Source organism: Polypterus senegalus, chromosome 6, assembly GCF_016835505.1.
Source record: "Polypterus senegalus isolate Bchr_013 chromosome 6, ASM1683550v1, whole genome shotgun sequence".
Classification (NCBI taxonomy): domain Eukaryota; kingdom Metazoa; phylum Chordata; class Cladistia; order Polypteriformes; family Polypteridae; genus Polypterus; species Polypterus senegalus.
Window position 1 is genome coordinate 9034423 of NC_053159.1, and position 21212 is coordinate 9055634.

Sequence of the window (21212 nt, forward strand, 5' to 3'; positions counted from 1 at the left end):
GTGGCGCAGTAAGGAGACCTGGGTTTGCTTCCCGGGTCCTCCCTGCGTGGAGGTTGCATGTTCTCCCTGTGTCTGCGTGGGTTTCCTCCCACAGTCCAAAGACATGCAGGTTAGCTGCATTGGTGATTCTAAATTGTCCCTGGTGTGTGTGTGTGTGTGTGTGTGTGTGTGTGTGGGTGTGTGTGTGGTGTGTGTGTGCATGTGTGTGCGTGTGTGTGCGTGTGTGTGTGTGTGTGTGTGTGTGTGTGTGTGTGTGTGCACACACCCTTTGGTGGGCTGGCGCCCTGCCCGGGGTTTGTCTCCTGTCTTGCACCCTGTGTTGTTGGCTGGGATTGGCTCCAGCAGACCCCCATTAGGATATAGCGGTTTTGAAAACGACTGACTGACTGACTGTGAGGGGGACCCTTTGAATAAACGAGTGACTGATTGACATTTCAATAAATACAGGATCTCTATAAGCATTAGGGTGGAGTGGTGGCTCTGACAATAGGGATCTGCAATTGGAAGGTTGCCGGTTCGAATCCCATAAATGCCAAAAGGGACTCTGCTCTGTTGGGCCCTTCAGCAAGGCCCTTAACCTGCAATTGCTGAGCGCTTTGAGTAGTGAGAAAAGCGCTATATAAATGCAAAGAATTATTATCTATCATATAGTGCCTTTCATTTCTATCTATCTATAGTGCCTTTCATTTCTTTCTACTGTATCTATCTATCTATTTATCTATCTATCATAAAGTGCCTTTCATTTCTATCTATAGTGCCTTTCATTTCTTTCTATGCTATCTATCTATCTATCTATCATATAGTGCCTTTCATTTCTATCTATCTATCTATCTATCTATCATATAGTGCCTTTCATTTCTTTCTGTCTATCTATCTATCATAAAGTGCTTTTCATTTCTATCTATCTATAGTGCCTTTCTTTTCTTTCTACTCTATCTATCTATCTATCTATCTATCATAGAGTACCTTTCAAATCTATCTATCTATCTATCTATCTATCTATCTATCTATCTATCTATCATATAGTGCCTTTCATTTCTTTCTGTCTATCTATCTATCTAAGTTATCCTGTCAGCACTAAATAGGTGGAGTGTTGGCTCTGAGGCTAGGGATCTGCACTGGCAATCAGATGGCTGCCGGTTTGAATCCCATAAATGCCAAAAGGGACTCTGCTCTGTTGGGCCCTTAACCTGCAATTGCTGAGCGCTTTGAGTAGTGAGGAAAGCGCTATATAAATGCAAAGAATTATTATTATTATTAAAAAGACTTTCAGTGCTTAACCACTTGAATTTTTAGAAAAGGATATATAAAGTGGGCGGCACAGTGGCACAGTGGTAGCGCTGCTGCCTCGCAGTTAGGAGGCCCGGGTTCGCCTCCCAGGTCCTCCCTGCGTGGAGTTTGCATGTTCTCCCCAATTTCCTCCCACAGTCCAAAGACATGCAGGTTGGCCCTAGTGTGTGCTTGGTGTTTTTGTGTGTCCTGCGGTGGGTTGGCACCTTGCCCGGAACTTACAAATCAAACAAATCATAAATTGTGATTAAAGTGCAGACTTTCAGTTAAGGGGATTTGCGGAATTTGGTGACACAGCATTTTTTCTACAAGGCCCCCCATTTCAGGGCACGATAATGTTTGGCACTCAGCATTGTCAGGTCTATTAAAGCCGCTGTAATATTTAAGACATTGTCACATATCCCAGCATGCAATGAGTGCTTGAAGTCTGCGATTCAAAGATATCCCCAGGTTGCTGAGGGTCTTCTCTGGTGCTGCTCTGCCAATCCCCTCATTCAGCCATCTTCAGCTACTTGTTCATTCGCGGGGTTTGTCCCCTTAAGTTTCCTCTTCAGCATATGGAAGGCCTGCTTAGTTGGATTTCAATCAGGTGACTGGTTTGGCCAATCAAGACTTTTCCATTTTGTAGCTCTGATGAACTCCTGTGTGGCCTCAGCAGTGTGTTTGGCTTATTATCTTGTGGTAGGATGAAGTGCCATCCAGTGAGTTTGGAGGTCTTTACTGGAACGCGAGCAGATCAGATGTTTCTAAACACCTCAGAATTCATTGTGTGTCTGCCGTCAGCAGTTCCATCATCAGTGAAGAGAAATGTGCCAGGACCTGTGCCAGTCATACATGCCCAAGTCATGACACCCCCAGCACCACCATGTTTAACAGATACGGTGGTCAACTTTGGATCTCGGGCGGTTCCTTTTGGTCTCCACACTTTGCTCTCGTCATCACTCTGATGAGGGTCATCTTTGTCTCATTGGTCCACAAGACCTTTTCCCAGAATTCTGCAGGCTCTTTGAAGTCCTTTGTCACAAACTGTCATCTGGCCATCCTGCTTTTGTAGTTTGCATCTTACAGTGTGTCCTCTGTGTTTCAGTTCATGAAGTCTTCTGCTGATAGTCGTCTCTGACACACACACACATCGCCCCCTGAAGACTGTTTCTGACCTGTCAGACTGGCGTTGGGGGCTTTTTCTTGACCATAGTGAGGATTCTTTTCATAAACAGTGGAGGTCTTCCTTCTTTGTGATTATTGAGCCCACCAGTGTGTTCTTTCTTCTTCATGATATTCCAGATAGTTGATTTCGGTCACCCTAAGATGTCACCAATGTCTCCAATGATTCCATTCTCATTTTTCAGCGTTCTAATGGCTTCTTTGACTTTCACTGGCACAGCTCTTGTCCTCGTGTTGAACAATGGCAGCTACAGACTCCAGAGGGTAGAAGTAAGCTGAGGTATCTGATGAACCCACCTGAGGAATCACAAACACCCGTGACTCCAATTGTGACAAACATTATGGTTGCCCGAAATGGGGGGCTCCTATGTATAAAAGGTGTTGTGTGACCGAAATCCGCAAATCCCCTTAAATGAAAGTCTGCCATGTGCACTTTAATCACAATGTCTGATTTATTTCTTTTGCAATTTTACACTCTGCCGCAGAGGGGCAAATCAAGGAAAAACGTGCCTTTGTCCCAAACACAATGGAGGGCACTGCATTTATTATTTTACATGGCAGTTGTTATGGTCAAAAGTGATATTGGCACGGCCACTAAGTGGGTTTTAAATGAAGTGCCAAACTGGCTCCCCAGAGTTAACTGTGAGCTTCTCGAGTTTTCGAGTCAGTACCCTGGGTGGGGGTCCTGGGGATGGGGGTCCTTACTGTAAATGCCGTTCCATCTGCCCTCAAATAGGTGCCTGCTATCCCAATACTGAGACTATAAAGGGGGAATTCTCTCAGTCCTGGAGGGCAGCTACCGGTTTGAGGGGGGCCGTCGTAGTGAAGAGCGTATACGCTTCTAGTAAATTGGTGGCTGTGAGATTCACACTGGAGGATAACCAAGTGCTTCTTAAAACTCGGCCTTAATAACATTTTAAAAAGCATTGATTTTGTTTTGCTGGTACTTGAGTATCTTATTGAACACCTTCTGCTTTCCATTATTTTCATTCATTTCCTGAGCCCACTCACTCTCCAGGGTTGAGTTGAAGCCGTAAAGGAATAAAAACAACTTGAGGTCCTACAGGTACGACAGTAAATGACGGTAATGCGATTTAACCAGTTGATGGAAGGTTCGCCATCTGTTCGGATGCGTCCCGTTTATTCAAAGGGTCCCCCTCACAGCTTTGGGAGGGCGACGGCGATAACATTTGAAGTTCTTTTGATGTACAAACGTAGAACACAACCTGTGGATGGAGGATCATCACTCCTCTCTCTTATCAGTGTTCTCTTTTAGAAAAACTTAAGGTTTGGCCCAGTGGCGTAGCTCGGGTTGGTGCCACTCGGGGCGGGGCGGGGCAGTTCTTCAGTTTGCCACCCTCCAACATATCTGAATATGTTAACCTATTTAAATAGAAAACTAAAGTGATGCATAGAGAAACATTAAGATGACTTTTGCATAGATTTATTCGTATATAGAGAAACAGCAATCATTTTTCACATGTAATTATTTATAAGGATGGACTATGCAAGAGTGTAGTATAGGCGCACTGATAAGCCGTGTTCTAATTATTAGTTTAATATAATTACGCTGTGAAAACAAAAACCAGTGTAGTGTAGAAGTGATAGGTGCACAGAGCAAGAACACATCCGGATTGATCCATCCATCCATCCTCTTCCGCTTATCCGGGGTCGGGTCGTGGGGGCAGCAGCTTGAGCAGAAATGCCTAGACTTCCTTCCCCTTGGCCACTTCTTCTAGCTCTTCTGGGGCAATTCCGAGGCATTCCCAGGCCAGCCGGGAGACATAGTCCCTCCAGCGTGTCCTGGGTCTTTCCCAGGGCCTCCTCCCGGTTGGACGTGCCCTGAACACCTCACCAGGAAAGCGTCCAGGAGGCATCCTGATCAGATGCCCGAGCCACCTCATCTGACTCCTCTCGATGCGGAGGAGCAGCGGCTCTACTCTGAGCTCCTCCCGGATGACTGAGCTTCTCACCCCATCTTTAAGGGAAAGCCCAGACACCCTGCGGAGGAAACTCATTTCAGCCGCTTGTATTCACGATCTCGTTCTTTCGGTCGCTACCCACAGCTCATGACCATAGGTGAGGGTAGGAACGTAGATCGACTGGTAAATTGAGAGCTTTGCCTTACGGGTCAGCTTCTTTTTCACCACGACAGACCGATGAAGAGCCCGCATCACTGCGGACGCTCCACCGATCCGCCTGGCGATCTCACGCTCCACTCTTCCCTCACTCGTCAACAAGACCCGAGATACTTGAACTCCTCCACTTGGGGCAGGATCTCGCTCCCAACCCTGAGAGGGCACTCCACTCTTTTCCGGCTGAGGACCATTGGCTTGGATTTGGAGGTGCTGATTCTCATCTCAGCCGCTTCACACTCAGCTGCGAACCGCTCCAGAGAGAGCTGAAGATCACGGCCTGAAGAAGCAAACAGGACAACATCATCTGCAAAAAGCAGTGATCCAATCCTGAGTCCACCAAACCGGACCCCCTCAACGCACTCACATTCGGATTGATAACGAAATGAAATTATAAATTGTAAATTACTTGTTTATCTTCCTAGAAATTATTATCGGTGTAAATGATAGGTGGGGATGCTTTCTGTGCAGACCAAGAACACATTCGGAATGATAACGAGCTTATGGTCATCAGCTGGAAAAGGGCACTGCCCATTTTGGGAATGTGGGGCTGCCTCAGATGGAGGAGCTGATGTATCTTGAGGTCTTGTTCACAAGTGAGGATTAATAAAATAACAATGGGGAGGTCGAGCTTTTAGTTACAGGGGGTCCCTAAACTGTGGAGTGGTCTGCCTGCTACTATAAGAGATGCCCCTTCAGTCTCAGCTTTTAAATCTCGGCTCTAGATTTGCTACTTCAGTTTAGCACACCCTGACTAGAGCTGCTGATTAACTGTATAGACTGCATCTCTGCTGTTGGTAACATGATAGTTCTAATTTGTTGCTAACTCTTCCCTATTCTGTTTCTCTTCTCTTTTTCGACAAGGCCCCCCATTTCAGGGCACGATAATGTTTGGCACTCAGCATTGTCAGGTCTATTAAAGCCGCTGTAATATTTAAGACATTGTCGCATATCCCAGCATGCAATGAGTGCTTGAAGTCTGCGATTCAAAGATATCCCCAGGTTGCTGAGGGTCTTCTCTGGTGCTGCTCTGCCAATCCCCTCATGCAGCCATCTTCAGCTACTTGTTCATTCGCGGGGTTTGTCCCCTTAAGTTTCCTCTTCAGCATATGGAAGGCCTGCTTAGTTGGATTTCAATCAGGTGACTGGTTTGGCCAATCAAGACTTTTCCATTTTGTAGCTCTGATGAACTCCTGTGTGGCCTCAGTAGTGTGTTTGGCTTATTATCTTGTGGTAGGATGAAGTGCCATCCAGTGAGTTTGGAGGTCTTTACTGGAACTCGAGCAGATCAGATGTTTCTAAACACCTCAGAATTCATTGTGTGCCTGCCGTCAGCAGTTCCATCATCAGTGAAGAGAAGTGTGCCAGGACCTGTGCCAGCCATACATGCCCAAGTCATGACACCCCCAGCACCACCATGTTTAACAGATACGGTGGTCAACTTTGGATCTCGGGCAGTTCCTTTTGGTCTCCACACTTTGCTCTCGTCATCACTCTGATGAGGTTCATCTTTGTCTCATTGGTCCACAAGACCTTTTCCCAGAATTCTGCAGGCTCTTTGAAGTCGGTACTCAAATGTGGCACTTAGTGTCGCCGCCCACCTGCCAAGTTGTTGTGCCCGCCTAAGGTAAAGTCATCAATGATGGAGGAATGCAGGAATCGTCAGGGAGAGGGGGTCTTTTTATCGGATTTGCTGGCTCAGCTGTGGAATGGCCAATAGGGGGAGGCGGCTTGATGGCCGAGGTCTCCAGGACTGTGAACAAATCCAAATTGTATTATGGGATATCATCTACTGTTAAATTCTGCTCTGCACTTGTAATATTTCTATTGCACTATTGTATTGTACTGAGGATTACTTGTGTTCTATTCTGTGTATTATATTGACCCCCCCCCTTTATTTTTGACACCCACTGCATGCCCAGCCTACGCGGAAAGGGGTCTCTCTTTGAACTGCCTTTGCCGAGGTTTCTTCCATTTTTTTCCTACAAAGGTTTTTTTGTGAGATTTTCCTCGTCTTCTTAGAGAGCCAAAGCTGGGGGGCTGTCAAAAGGCAGGGCCTGTTAAAGCCCACTGCGGCACTTCTTGTGTGATTTTGGGCTATAGAAAAATAAATTGTATTGTAAGTGAGGGAAGAAGGGAGCGGTAGATTGAAAGGCGGATCAGAACAGCAGCCACATTCGTCTGGTCGTGGTTCCGGTCGGTCGTGATGAAGATGAGAGATAAACTGAAAGGCAAAGCTCTCGACTTATCTGGTCGATCCACATTTCTTCCCTCACCTATGGCCAAACAAAGTAGATAACGAGGCGAGTACAAGGAACAGAAAATCGAGCTTCCTTCACAAGGTGTCTGGGCTCAGCCTTAGAGACATTCAGGAGGAGCTCAAAGTAGAGCCGTTGCTCCTCTATATGGAAAGGAGCAATTGAGGTGGTTAGGATCAGGAAATCTCTTAGAAGCCTCACAGGGGGATATGTTTTGCGCATGTCCAATTGGGATGAGACCTTGGGGCAGACCCAGAATATACGCTGGAGAGATTATACCTCTCAACAGGCCTGGGAACGCCTCGGTTTAATATCCTAGAGGAGTTGGAGGAGGTAGTAGGGAAAAGGGACATCAGGACATCTTTGATCAGACTGCTGCCCCTGTGACCCAGACCCAAATAAGTGGGCAGAAAGTAGATGAATGGATGGAGGTTGAGTGACATGTTAACAAGCCATTCAGGATTACCTCTTGTGGTTTCTTGCCAGTGCCGCACATCCCACCATTGGCTTGATGCTAAGGAGATGTTGCTGCTGGAGTTCTTTTTCACACCTTCATGGTGTGTAACTCTGCATTTGGCGATCATACTGATCACTTTGGTTTGAGGACAGCAGCACAGGACACCTCGCACAAGAATTTGTTTATCTTCTTTTGCATTCTGTGTCCCATACTTGACATTTAGCAGATGTCGTTACTTCTACTTTACACATGACGCTTCACGCTCAGCAGATGTCAACACTATTCCTTCCTTTTTTTGCCAATTCACCCTCTGGAGCAGTTTGCCACAGTAAAGACGTGAACCCCAAAATCTTCATGGCGGTTGCTAGGACCCACGTTGTTTTTTGCTTCACTATCACATATCACATCATAAGCTTTCGATTAAGACCATGATCAAGGTTGTAGTCCGAATGGTTTGAGAGTAATCACGTGACCCGTGGACATAACCCTTTGCATTTCATCTACACCAGGCAGCCACAACATTAAGACCACTGGCAGATGAGGTGAATAACGTTGGTTATCTCGTTACAGTGGCACCTGTCAGGGGGTGGGATATATTAAACAGCAAGCGAACAGTCAGTTCTTGAAGGATGGAAGCAGAAAAAATGGGCAAGCGTAAGGATCTGAGCGACTTTGACAAGGGCCAATTTGTGTTAGCTAGATGGCTGGGTCAGAGCTTCTCTAAAATTATAAGTCTTGTGGGATGTTCCCAGCATGCAGTGGGTAGTACCTACCAAAAGAGGTCCAAGGCAGTACAACTGGTGAGCTGGTGCCAGGGTCATGGATGCTTAAGGCTCACTGATGATTTGCCTGTCTGGTCCAATCCCACAAAAGAGCTACAGTAGCACAAATTGCTTAATGCAGGCCATGAAGGAAAGTGCATCAGTGTAGCCACAGACTGGTCAGAGTGAACAGAATGACCCCTTGTCCACCATCGACAGTGCCTACAATGGGGATGTCAGCATCAGAACTTAATAAAAGTCCTCAGTGCTCAATGTTGAGGGCTGACAGTTTTGTCTTCATTCTCTGCTCCACCACTACCTCCAGCAGGTCCAGAGGGCGTCCCATAACGAAGCCTGCATGCTTAATTAGCCTGTTGCTTCGGTGGGCTTTTCTGGAAAAGATGTGACCGGCCCAGCACACCACACTGACCATCACAGAGATGAAGAACATGAGAAGAATGTCCTTACACACTTTAAAGGAGCACAAGTCTCCACAGAATAAAGAGTCTGCTCTGCCCATTCTTCTGTGGTTCCTTTTTGTTATGAGACCAGTCCAGCCTGTCTTTAATGTGGCAAACGTACATCAGTTTATAAAAAAAAAAGCCAAAATAAATCCACTGTGATTCAATAAAAAATGAACATCTCTTAATTTAGTTTTTTTAAGGACTGCATCAAGATTTAAAGAGTTGCAAGAGACTGGCAAGTGCAGGAACAAACTTTAAACAGAATGCCCGTCCATCGCATGCCACACTCATAGCCGTTGCTCCAGTTTAAACTAGTCAGTCAAACTTTGGTAGTGCTGGATTAATTTTGGGAGTCCAATGGGGTTTCCAAACTGGCAGCACCCAAGGTGGAGTTTGAAGTTAGGACTCATGGAGTGAGGCAAAAGTGTAAACCTCTGTCCTCTGTTTCTCACAATGGAAGAATAATAATAATGATAATGTTATCTTTATTTAGTGCCTTTCATACATTCAAGGACTTCATTGTATATAATAAAGTTTTCTTTATAATATTGGTGCCCACGTAGCCTGCCACAAAAAAAAAACATTTGTACAGGTTTGGAAAGTTACAGGTTTCCATGACAACCGAGACCAAAACAAGTAGTTAGCCTGGGAAGAGCGGGCTCCTATTTATAGGGGGTAAGGCAGTAAGTCTCCAGCCACCATCAAACTGGAGATGAAAGCCCCTTTCTAATACCGGTGCATTCGGAGCTGACACAGTGAATTAGACCAATCCAGACGGAGTTTTTATCTTCAAAAGGAGAGAGCGAGGTGCTGTTAATGCAGGCCATTTTTACAAAAGCACATTTAGAAGCACTTCAGCAGAACTTTGGCACAGAAGATCACAATAGACTTAACCAAGAGGACAAGCTTTTCTCCTTAATAAATATGATTGCGGCACGGTTGCTGCACAATAACAGAGCGATGAGGAAAACAACAAAATAAAGACGACATAGTGAACAGGGAGGCAGTGGCACAGGGGGACGGCGGGATTTAAAACGGGGTTTTTGGCTGCACATTTTTCTCACCTTGATGCCCACATAATCCACGGGAATGATTGGATTTTCTAAGGTTGCGAGGCGACACGGCTCCACTTCTTCGCCCACCATCACTCTTGTAGCCACTTCGATGAAATCCACCCCGATCGTCTTGGAAACGAACGGGAAGGACCGGGAAGCCCGAAGGTTGCACTCGATCACCTGAGGAGGGCAGAATCAAAAGTTCTGTTTAGAATTGTGACGAGGGTCTGTCCAAAACTTTTTAAAAAAAAATATGGCAGGATCTAATCAATCACATTTTAGAATTAGCTGCCATTTTGGGGAAAAGCATAACCCTTCTCTTCTTGACCCTTTAATAGAGTAGCTGCGGATGCTGGCTACTCTCTCTTTCTCTTCATGGAGGTCAAATTTTGCTTTGATTTTTAGGGCGGCACGGTGGCGCAGTGGTAGCGCTGCTGCCTCGCAGTTAGGAGACCCGGGTTCGCTTCCCGGGTCCTCCCTGCGTGGAGTTTGCATGTTCTCCCCGTGTCTGCGTGGGTTTCCTCCCACAATCCAAAGACATTCAGGTTAGGTGGATTGGTGATTCTAAATTGGCCCTAGTGTGTGCTTGGTGTGTGGGTGTGTTTGTGTGTGTCCTGCGGTGGGTTGGCACCCTGCCCAGGATTGTTTCCTGCCTTGTGCCCTGTGTTGGCTGGGATTGGCTCCAGCAGACCCCCGTGACCCTGTGTTCGGATTCAGCGGGTTAGAAAATGGTTGGTTGTGGTTGTTCAATTTGACTTGACTGTATGGAATGTTGTCTGTTTCTAATTAAAATCAATAAAAATAAAAAAAATACATAAAAAAAATAGAATTGTGAAAAGTATTTAAGAAAAACTCCCCCTCCTGTGGCCACAACTGTACAACCCCATAGCACCAAAGGAGATCTTGATATGCCATTGTGGACTGTGCCCGGCAGTTTATCCCGGCCAAGTCCCCCAAGCCACCAGATGGAGCCCTCCCTGCAGTATGGAGGTGCCCCTAAGACCAGCAGGGAGTCATGGACTTTGTAGTTTTTATTCTCAGCCCGGCTGGATACCACAGGGGCCGCAAGAGGGAGCTGCAGGGAGGACCAAAGACTTATTTGTACACTATGACCCGGAAGTTCGTCATAGGAAGAGCGACGGACTTCCGGGATGAAGAAAAGTACTTTTTACCTGACCCGGAAGTGATACAAGATCACATGGACTGGGGACTGGGAATACTTCCGGGTCAGGGAATATAAAAGACAACGAGCTGAGCTGGGTGGTAGGAGGGCAACGCGTCTGGGAGTGGAGGATTGTGATTATTGATTTATTATTGTGTATTGATTTATGAATAGTGTGGAGTGGAGGGTGCTTAGTGCACGTAATTATTATAATAAAAAGAATTATTGTGGCACTTTTACCAGGTGTTTGGCGTGGTACCTGAGGGTTCAAGGGAGCACTACTGCCCCCTACTGCGACACCATTCATATTAAAATGTTAACAGTTTCCCATTAGAATAGCTTTTGCAAAGACAATCAACCAATCACAGAGCCAGACATTTGAAAAAGTCGTTTGATTTAACGGAGAGAAAGAAAAGAAATTCACTTACGGGCAGTTAGTTATACGTTGTGTCGTCACGATGTAAGTCCAAACACAAAATCAAAATTCAATGCAATACTGACGAAAATGTAATTAAAAAAATAGTGTTTACTGAAGTTTTACAGTAAAAGTGTAAGTTTAAAAAGTATTTGTGAGGCAAATGCCGTGCGAGCGCGACTTCAGATTCATCAGAATCACTTTCCGTTTCACTGTCCGTTTCAAGTGCACTGCCTGAGGACTGCTGATGAGTGGCTCCTCACCATCACTGTTCGTGTGTGTCAAGAGCGGGCTTGAAAAACGTTTCTGACGAGACGCCGTTACTACTTGGCACGCCTACAGGTGAGATCCAGTGGATCGAGACGCGGTGACTTTAAAATGAGTTCATCGAGAACACGGAGGCACAGTTGGAAACTTGTTAAGGGGAAATTTCACACAAACATTAGGAAGTTTTTCTTCCTGCAGAGTACCACAGACATGCGGAATAAGCTACCAAGTAGTGTGCTAGAAAGAATTTGGAAGAATTAGGTGGATAGGTGATCCACCTGAAGCTCGGCATGTCCAGTCCCGGTCAGTACTGGGATGGGACTCCATCTAGAAAAACTTGGGTTGCTGCTGGAAGAGGAGTTGTTGAGGTCAGCAGGGGGCGCTAACCCCGAGATCTGAATATGAATCCCAATGCTGCAGTGCAGTGACGGGGACACTGGGCTGTAAAAATGGTGCCGTCCTTCAGGTGAGACGTAAAACTGAGGACCTGACTCTCTGTAGTCATAAAAGAACCCTGGGCATCTTTGGTGAAGAGTAGGGGTATCCCGATATCCTGGATAAATTGTCATCCATGGCCTAGATATTCTGACCCCTTAATCAATCATCCCGTCTCTAATTAGCTCTCTCTCTCACCACTTCACCACCTAACAGCTAATGTGAGGTAAGCAGACTGGCGTAAAAATGGCTGCCGTCGCATCATCCTGGTGGTGCACCACATTAGTGGGGGCTGAAATGGCTCCCCACTCATTATGAAAGGCACACGGAATAGTTAGAAAAGTATAAATGAAAAAAACTACGAATATTATCATTATTATTATTTTTAGGACTGCCAAGCTCTTTTGGGCTAAATGGCCTGTTATCTTCCAAATTGTACAACAAGTCAGATGATAATAATAATAATAATAAGAAGAAGAAGAAGAAGAAGAAGAAGAAGAATATATATTGGTACACTGTATTAATCCCCAAGGGGAACTTGTCTTTTTGCATGACTTTTGGAGGTTAGATAATAATAATAATAATAATAATAATAATGATGATGATGATGATGATGATGATTATAATAATAATAATAATAATGATGATGATAATAATAATAATATGGTATTTGGTACATTTTATTAATCGCCAAGGGGAACTTGTCTTTTCTCATGACTTTTGGAGGTTAGTTAGTAATAATAATAATGATAATAATAATACTACTACTACTAATAATAATAATAATAATATGGTATTTGTTATGCTGTATTAATTCCCATAGGGATAATTTCTTAACCACCAACATCCAGATGACGCAGAGTGGACTTTGTCTTCTGTTTCTTCTTTTCTTTATAAACCTTCCCCACCTTTACGTCGCCTCTAACCCAGTGGACCCTCAATAAAAACCTGCTGCTACAGGAAGCTTTCCGAGTCTGTTAAAGTTTCAAATGCCAACTGATTTCCACACGTGTGCCCCTCGCGGTGCCCAAGAGAGCCTGTAAGACGTGTGTCGGTAATTGCTGTGGAAGTTTGTCAAACGCGCTCCGCCGCTCAATGATGTTCCTTCAGTGTTGCTAATAACTTCAGTCAACTTAACACCCACCACCTCAGTCTGTCATTGCTGTATTGCAGTGGGAATCGTTTCATGGTGAAGCTAAGGAAAGAAGCAGAAAGCGGGATGTCGAAATTGTGTTAGTCGTGCTTACTGTTAACAATTTAATTACTTTGGAGCATGTTGAAAATGTAAATAATATTAAAAAACTCTCAAAGTGTACTTTTTTAATTTACCTGTTCACACTTCATTTATAGACAATGCGAAAAAAAAAAAAAAACAGAGGAAATCAAGGATCAAAATGAAAAAGACATGAGAATTAAAAACTAAGGGTCTTTTTTTTTTTTTTGGTAAATTAACATTTTAGTAACAAAATTCGTTTTTGGGTTCTGGGAGTCATTGAGCACAATGTAATTAGGCGAGGGATATGTGGGTAGGCACAGAGTATACTTCAGTTGGCCACAAGGGACCACCATTACAGACACAGGGAAAGACATACACAGTCGTGTGAAAAAGTAAGTGCACCCTAAGTTTTTTTTTTTTTTTAAATCTTTGCTTTTCTAACATATGTGGACATATCAAGATTTGACCTTCATTTTAACCCAATCTTTAGATAGATAGATAGATAGATAGATAGATAGATACTTTATTAATCCCAAGGTAAAATTCAATATGATAAAATAAGACAAACATCCTGCCACATTTACATTTTGTAGGCCACTGCATAATTTCAGTAGACACAAAACACCCCCTCCCCATTTGTCACCACCTTTAGAAGCCTCCAATTAGAATCATGAGAGCAGATCTTGACTGAACACCGTCTTCTTATTTAAACTAACTCAAAACATTTAGTTTGGTTTAAAGTGTGTCTTATCACCATGTCGAGATCAAAAGAGCTCTTCGAGGCCTTGGGAAAGAACGTTCTAGATGTCTAGGAAGTTGGGAATACTACCTGTCTTTTAGAACCGGTACAGCTACCTGAAGCTAAGCGTACTCATGCCTGGCCAGTACTTGGAAGACTTGGATGGAGGGTTTACTAGAGTTACTTGTGGGCTGACTTATGAATTCTGATCCTGATCCTTGGGTATCGATATAAACCCTTGACACCTAATTTTATAAAATCTCTGCACACTGCGGAAACTCCTAAAGGCTGGAGGCCAGTAAATATTATCCCATTTTATATAATAATTAACTGGGCTGGCCAAAGTGATCAAAAGCCAGTAAGTTTAACGTACACTCATGGCAAATTAATGGAGGAAAAGGTCGAGCCACACACAGCTAGAACAGTCAGCATGAGGTTCAGACGGGGAAGGTCATATTTCAGGTATCAATTGAAAGTTATTGTATCCCGTTGCTCAAAGCTTTATTGGGCAATCCCGTACCACTTTTCAATCGACTTTCACTATCAACGTTTCACAGTACAGCACCGGAACCACATCATGAAACTTCTTCCCATCTCACACTCCTCAATAGACTATTAATTGTCCCACGACGACCGACATTTCACCATAACGTCACCAGTTCTGAAAACTTTCTGCAAATCAACCCCACACTTTGAATGTTGGCACATCGAAATTTCACGGGAGACCCCTAACTCTTTGAATGAATGTCACTGTATTGTCATAGAAAGAGTACCGCCAGTAATTTGGTTCCACTTCAAGCCCTGGTTGATGGTTCTACCCCACTCATGAATATTCTTGAGTTACCATAGAGAGACAAAATGCATAGAAATATTCATCACTGATTAACACTAGAATCACCAAAGCCTACGAAAAAACTCATAAATCCAGCACACCTTAAATCCCTTCGCACCTCTCCATCAGCGTCTTTTGTCTTGTAAATGTGTCGGTAAGCCCAAGCAGCAAGCAGCCTGCTATAGCATCTCCCCCCTCCCATTCTCCCAGTTCAAACCTTGATTTTCTTGAAGTGAAGTGCTGGAGTTTTAGAGGGGAAATAATAGATCGCTATTTGGAGCAGTTGCATTTAATGTGTGTTCTGTGTCCACAACAATCTATGTAAACACATCATTAAAACAGAAACGTTTTTCATTTCTTCGTAATAAATGACATAATGTCAACATGAACTGTATAATGTGTGAAGACTGATGGCCAAATATCAAATAAACACTTTCACAAAAGGTGTCAAGTGTGATACGACAGCTTCCATGGTGCAGCAGTAAGAACTGTTGACTTGTAATCAAGAGATCGCGGAACTGATAATGGGTGTCTTGCAAGTTTGCCGTTTTGACTGTGTAATATTGTTAATATTATCCTATTAAAAATATATATATAAGGATACATTTGATTTGCGCCTCTAACAACCGGTGTAAATTTATGGTACTTGTAAGATCTCACCTAATTGTTTCTGCTGGGTTATCTAAATCATTTTTTAACTGCCAATGTGGATGTCCAGATGACGCTGAATGGACTTCGTCTTCATCATTTCTTCCAAAAAATTCCCCACCTTTATCGCTTCTATCCAAACCAGAACCTTGATAAAATCACTCAGTTACAGTAAACCTTCTAAGTCTGTTAAAGTTTAATGTCTTCCGAGTGCCAAATGACAACTGATTTACATACATGTGACCCTCGTGGTGCCTAAGAGAGGCAGTGAGAAGTATGTTTGTGGAAATGCTGCCGTGAGATGTTCTTTCAGTGTTGTCAATAACAACTACCACCTCAGTGTGTCATTTCTGGATTGCCAAGAGAATTGATTCATGGGAAAGCTAAAGAGTGGGCAGCCACAATCCGCTCTCTGATCACCTTTCACCGCCTTGTGACTATCAATGTTTCACCGTACCCATCAGCACAAGAACCATTTTGCGAAAAAACTTCTCACCGTCTTTTGCTTCCCGAAAGACTATTAATTGTCCCACCCAGTATACCGGAGACCACCGGAACCTCTCCACAAATCAGCCCCACACTTTGACTGCTAACATATCACAGCTTCATGGGAGAACCCCCACGAAACTCATGAACTGAATGTCACTGCATCGCCATAAAAAGAGTACCACTTGTAATTTAGTTCCACTACAAGAACTAGTTGTACGCTGTGCCCCACTCATGAATTCTAATGAGATACTAATGAGACACAGAGCACATACAGCTATTCATGAGTTTTTGCAGTGTGATGTAATTTTCCCCACTAGATGGCAGCAGAGTGCTGTCCTGAGCATTGAGCAGGCTTAACTAACAAAGTACAGGCGCACAAAACAGGTTGAACTGAGTGCCACTCGGGGTTAACCATTTTTACACAGAATTGCAAGCCTAAGTGAAGCTCAGGATTAACTCCAAGGAGGTTAACCCTTAAACTGCCACGTACTTGGGGGGTTAATGCACTCCTGGATGCCAAATACTTTTTTTGCTGCACTTTTTAAGTAAACGTCACAATTCACGAAGAAAATGTGAAATTTGAATGGAACACATTTTTTTTTTTTCATGCAAAGAGCATCACAATTACTGCAACACTGATCATTTTACATACTGCCAATAATCTGCCAAACTACTGCAATAATCTATTATTATATGTACCAGGTGCGACTGACACCATTGATGAAACTCAGTAAATCACTGAGCTAACTGCGCTTGAATTGGCTCCACGCAGGCACACAGAGGCCAGCGCTGATGCCAGCAGGCTAGTCTAGTGCAGCGGCTCAATCCCAGGGACAGTGATGCTGCAGTTCTGCCGGCGCCGGCAGTGGTCACAAGCTGGCTGCTCAACGAATATATGGCATGGAATGATCATCTCTGGCGTGTTGGCAAATTGCTCTGGGAATCGACTATAGCCGGTTGCAGCGTTCAATGAATGTACTTTGCCGAATATACTTGGCTCCGGCGTGCAGGCAAATTGCATTGGGAACTGACTATAGCTGGTTCTGGAGGTTTAAGGGTTAAAGTTGAAAGGGACACAGTGGAAGATGTTGGAATGAGGACTCCAGTGGGCTGGACCATCATGTATATCTGAGAACAAAACAGTGGGCTAGGAAGAGTATTGCAAAATGAAGTTGTCAGAAGACCAAAAGAGAGAGGAAAACCAAAAACCAGATGGAAGGATGTGGTAGAGAAGAATGTGTAGGAGCAAAAAAGGAGTTGGTCAGAAATAGAAGATGATGGACAAGAGAGATACGCCTGCAATGTGAGCCAAAAATGGATTAGTGTTGGATCACTACTAAACTTCTGACTTAGGTTGAAGCTGGCAGACATGGCCGGGCCAGCCTCAGCCCCAAAGAAAGCACTCGGAGTCTCAGGACAGGCAAGTAGAATCAGGCTTCATTGAATGGCGCACATACAGACAGAACAGTGAGCCTCCAGCAATAGGCTCCTCTTACTTTTATTACAATTCTTATCATTTAAGCCATTCTTCTTCCTCTTCTGACTGTCTAGCATTTCATTGCTCTAATCTTGCCTCTAATTAATCTTTCTTCTGACCTCTTTACAATGTCTAATTTCACTTCCATTGTGACGCTTTCCTCTTTTTCAAAGCACTATCATCTGAAAACTCTGACTTTCGTTTAGAAGCCATAATAAGGGTCAAAAAATCGCCAACCAAAGCAACACAAACGGAACACTTGTGCCGCGTCCAACCAAACTCCCTCACTTGTATGCTGCGTTATTGCGTATTTTTTCGTTGTGCGCAACCAAACTAGTTCGCCAACTCCCTCACTCTTACACCGCGTTACAGCGTATTCTTCCACCGCGCGCAACCAAACTAATTTGCCAATTCCCTCACTCATACGCTGTGTTACTGCGTATTCTTCCACCGAGCGCAACAAAACTAATTTGCCAATTCCCTCAATCATACGCTGCGTTACTGCGTATTCTTCCACCGTGCAGAACCAAACTAGTTCACCAACTCCCTAACTCTTACACCACATTACTGCGTAGTTTTCCGTTGTGTGCAAGCAAACTAGTTTGCCAACTCCCTCACTCTTACACCACGTTACAGCGTATTCTTCCACCTCAGCGCAACCAAACTAGTTCGCCAACTCCCTAACTCTTACACCACGTTACTGCGTATTCTTCTGCCGCGCGCAACCAAACTAATTTGCCAATTCCCTCAATCATACGCTGCGTTACTGCGTATTCTTCCACCGTGCAGAACCAAACTAGTTCACCAACTCCCTAACTCTTACACCACATTACTGCGTAGTTTTCCGTTGTGTGCAAGCAAACTAGTTTGCCAACTCCCTCACTCTTACACCACGTTACAGCGTATTCTTCCACCGCGCGCAACCAAACTAATTTGCCAACTCCCTCACTGATACTTCGCGCTACTGCGTATTCTTCCACCGTGCAGAACCAAACTAGTTCACCAACTCCCTAACTCTTACACCACATTACTGCGTATTCTTCCACCATGTGCAACCAAACTAGTTCGCCCACGTAGTCCGTAAGTACAACGCTAACGGCATAAACTGAAACACCCACGTCTCAAGTTTTTATGGGAGTGAGCGTCGTAAACTCAAAATGTTGCACGTGAAGACGTTGTAACCCGAGGTCCCCCTGTAATACTTTTCTAGTATGTGTAAATTATCAATTTTAAGAATACACTATTTTATAATACCAGCTTTCAGAACACAGTACTGATATTAAAATGATTCTCAAACAAATAAAGGATAACTCCAAACCACACACCCAAAGTCCTACTCTAGCCTCACAGGTGCACCACACAATGGCTCTGCCACATGACACGCCAAGAGGAAAGCGAAGTCCCGATCATGTCAATGTAACGGGGTCCTTGATGTCCTGAATATGCCCCGTGAAGTCCCAATTCTGGCTAAGCAATTAAGGGTGAGGGGGGTTTCCCGGTGAAGGTCCCAATTGTGTCACAGTAACATTCCCCCTTGAAGTGCCAATAAAGATGGAGGGGGTCCCCCATGAAGTCCCGATCATCCGAATCTCCCCGTGGGATTAATAAAGTTTATCTAATCTAATGTCTGAGCTTTTGTTAGTTTCGTTTAGCGAAGTCTATAACTTTTTTTCCACAACTGCAATAGCGAAAGTCAAGGGAAAGTGGGGTTAAGTTGCGGATTAACAGGAAAGCTGATGTTTATTTAAAACTTGGATTTTTCAGTTCTTTTCCACTACTGGTAAACCACGCAACCCTACTGTGGATAAGGAGGAGAGAAATAAGAAGAGGATGGTCACGCTGTAGTATTTCATGCCATTCGTTCTGAACTCCAGATGCCTGGCTGCTCCTCTAAAAGGACCATAAATGAAATAATAAAATTTGTAATCCTGAGAGATAACTGATTAGATGAGACTCACCATCACTTTGTTCCCTTTCACTAAAAACTGCACATTAAAAGGGCCCGAAATCTCAAAAGCCTGAGCAATTTTCCGAGTGGCGGTCTTCACCTGCATGGAAAGAAAGGTTGCAGGAAATAAACACAAAGAAAAGGCATGAGAGTCTGTTAATTACTAAGAAGTTTATATTTGAATGTGCAAACTGGCACAATGGCCGCCTGGCACAAGTCAAAGTTGATTACAGGCATGGCAGTATGGCAGAGCCCATGTAAAATGAAAGACGGCCATGGGACTCTTTTGTTATCATCTTAAAAGAGGAATGTACTGTGGGCAGCGCAAAGCTATACTGACCTTCTCCAAAGCACCTTGGCTGATGGTCTGCGTGGGCAGCATTAGGGTGGCATCCCCAGAATGTACGCCAGCATCCTCAACGTGTTCTGTGATGGCATGAACAAGGACCTGGAACAAGTTCAAAACAGAGATATTGCTGGCTTGAGAAACTGGGAATTGTTATAGTAGAGTGCCCCCTGGCACACAACAAAAAAAAAAAATAATAATAATTTTTATTCTGCTGGAATCCCGGCGGTTCCTAGCAGGTGGCATAAGTGCATTGTGAAGGTTGATTCCATCTCTACATATAAAGGGCAAAGCCCTCGCTGGCTTATCACTAATTCTCCCACTTTCCAAGTGGGAAGTTGAAATTTCGTGTGTTCATTGCTTGCAGTGTAGTTAAGTATGTTTCATGGCCTATTGCAACACCCAAGGGGGGGAAATGGGTGTACCCCCTAAACTGTACATATAGAGATAGGGGAAACCCCTCCTCACTATTTCTGAGACAATCCAAATCCGTTAAGTGTGCAGTTCTGTCCGATTAGGACACAAAACTAAACTCCATAGGAGCTCCATGCCATAATCACTAAAACTAAAACTGAAACTAAAAGATATAAAAATAAAATAGAAATGTCTTTGTGAAATAAAAACTAAACTAAAACTAAAAATATGCGATGAAGTAAAACTAAAACTAAATTTAATTTCCAAGTAAGGTCAGAAAAAATCCATCCATTATCCAACCTGCTATATCCTAACTAGAGGGTCATGGGAGCCCAGCCAACACAGGGCCCAAGGTAAGAAACAAACCCCGGGCAGGGCGCCAGCCCACCGCAGGGCACACACACACACACACCAAGCACACACTAGGGACAATGCACCTAATCTGCATGTCTTTGTACTGTGGGAGAAAACCCACGCAGACACGGGTAGGACATGCAGACACCCCGCAGGGAGGACCCTAGAAGCGAACCCGGGTCTCCTATTTGCGAGGCAGCAGCGCTACCCACTGCGCCACCGTGCCGCCCAGTTTTTAATTTCGGTTTTGTTAATTATTTTATTTCAGTTTACAAAAATGTTTTTTTAATAATAGTTTCAGTTTTGATTTTAGTTTTCACTAACTATAATAACCTTGTTCCTCACGTCTCCCTCCTCGTGACTCCTGCCTTTTCTTTTACTCCACCGCTTCAAGGCTGTCCTTGTTGGGCTTCCTTACTTGCTCACATACGTCTTCCTGGTGCTGACTTCTGCTTCTCATTCCCTACTCCACCGCTTCTCGCCTTCCTTCATACGGGTGAAAGTTTGCTCTGAATAACATGTCAGATTTAGTGAAGAAGTGTGCCAGTGTGCACCTACCACGTGAAAATTCACACACTGAACGATAAACCACTTCAGCATACTTCCAAATAAGACAAAAGCCCAACAAAATTGGGCTTTGTAGCCCCTGCAGCACCCCCGTGGCGACACCCCCAGAACCCATCAGAGCCGTACTGAACTCCAACTCATCTGGAGCCCCTGTGGGAATCTGTGGTGCTGTAGCAACACAAGGGGGCGGCCATCTAGTGTTCTGGGGGAGGTGATTACCTGTGAAGGTTCTCTCCCAAGTCCTTCCAGTATATTGGCATCCCAGTAATGTCTGCCACTGTGGATATCTGCACTACAGAGTTAGTGAAGGAGTGTGCCA

At 44.3% G+C, this 21212-nt stretch overlaps 1 protein-coding gene across 4 annotated transcripts in view; it reads right to left on the reverse strand.

Moving 5' to 3' along the window:
• Positions 1-21212, reverse strand: part of cps1 (carbamoyl-phosphate synthase 1, mitochondrial) — a 269036-nt gene that overhangs the window by 47424 nt on the left and 200400 nt on the right. For 3 of the 4 annotated variants that reach the window (XM_039755356.1, XM_039755355.1, XM_039755358.1), the window contains exons 30-32: positions 19553-19660; positions 19223-19312; positions 9594-9764 (exon numbers count right to left, since the gene is read on the reverse strand). In XM_039755356.1, coding sequence (XP_039611290.1) covers positions 9594-9764; positions 19223-19312; positions 19553-19660 — 369 coding nt within the window. The remainder of the gene's footprint in view (positions 1-9593; positions 9765-19222; positions 19313-19552; positions 19661-21212) is intronic. The other variant, XM_039755359.1, reaches the window with a different exon arrangement.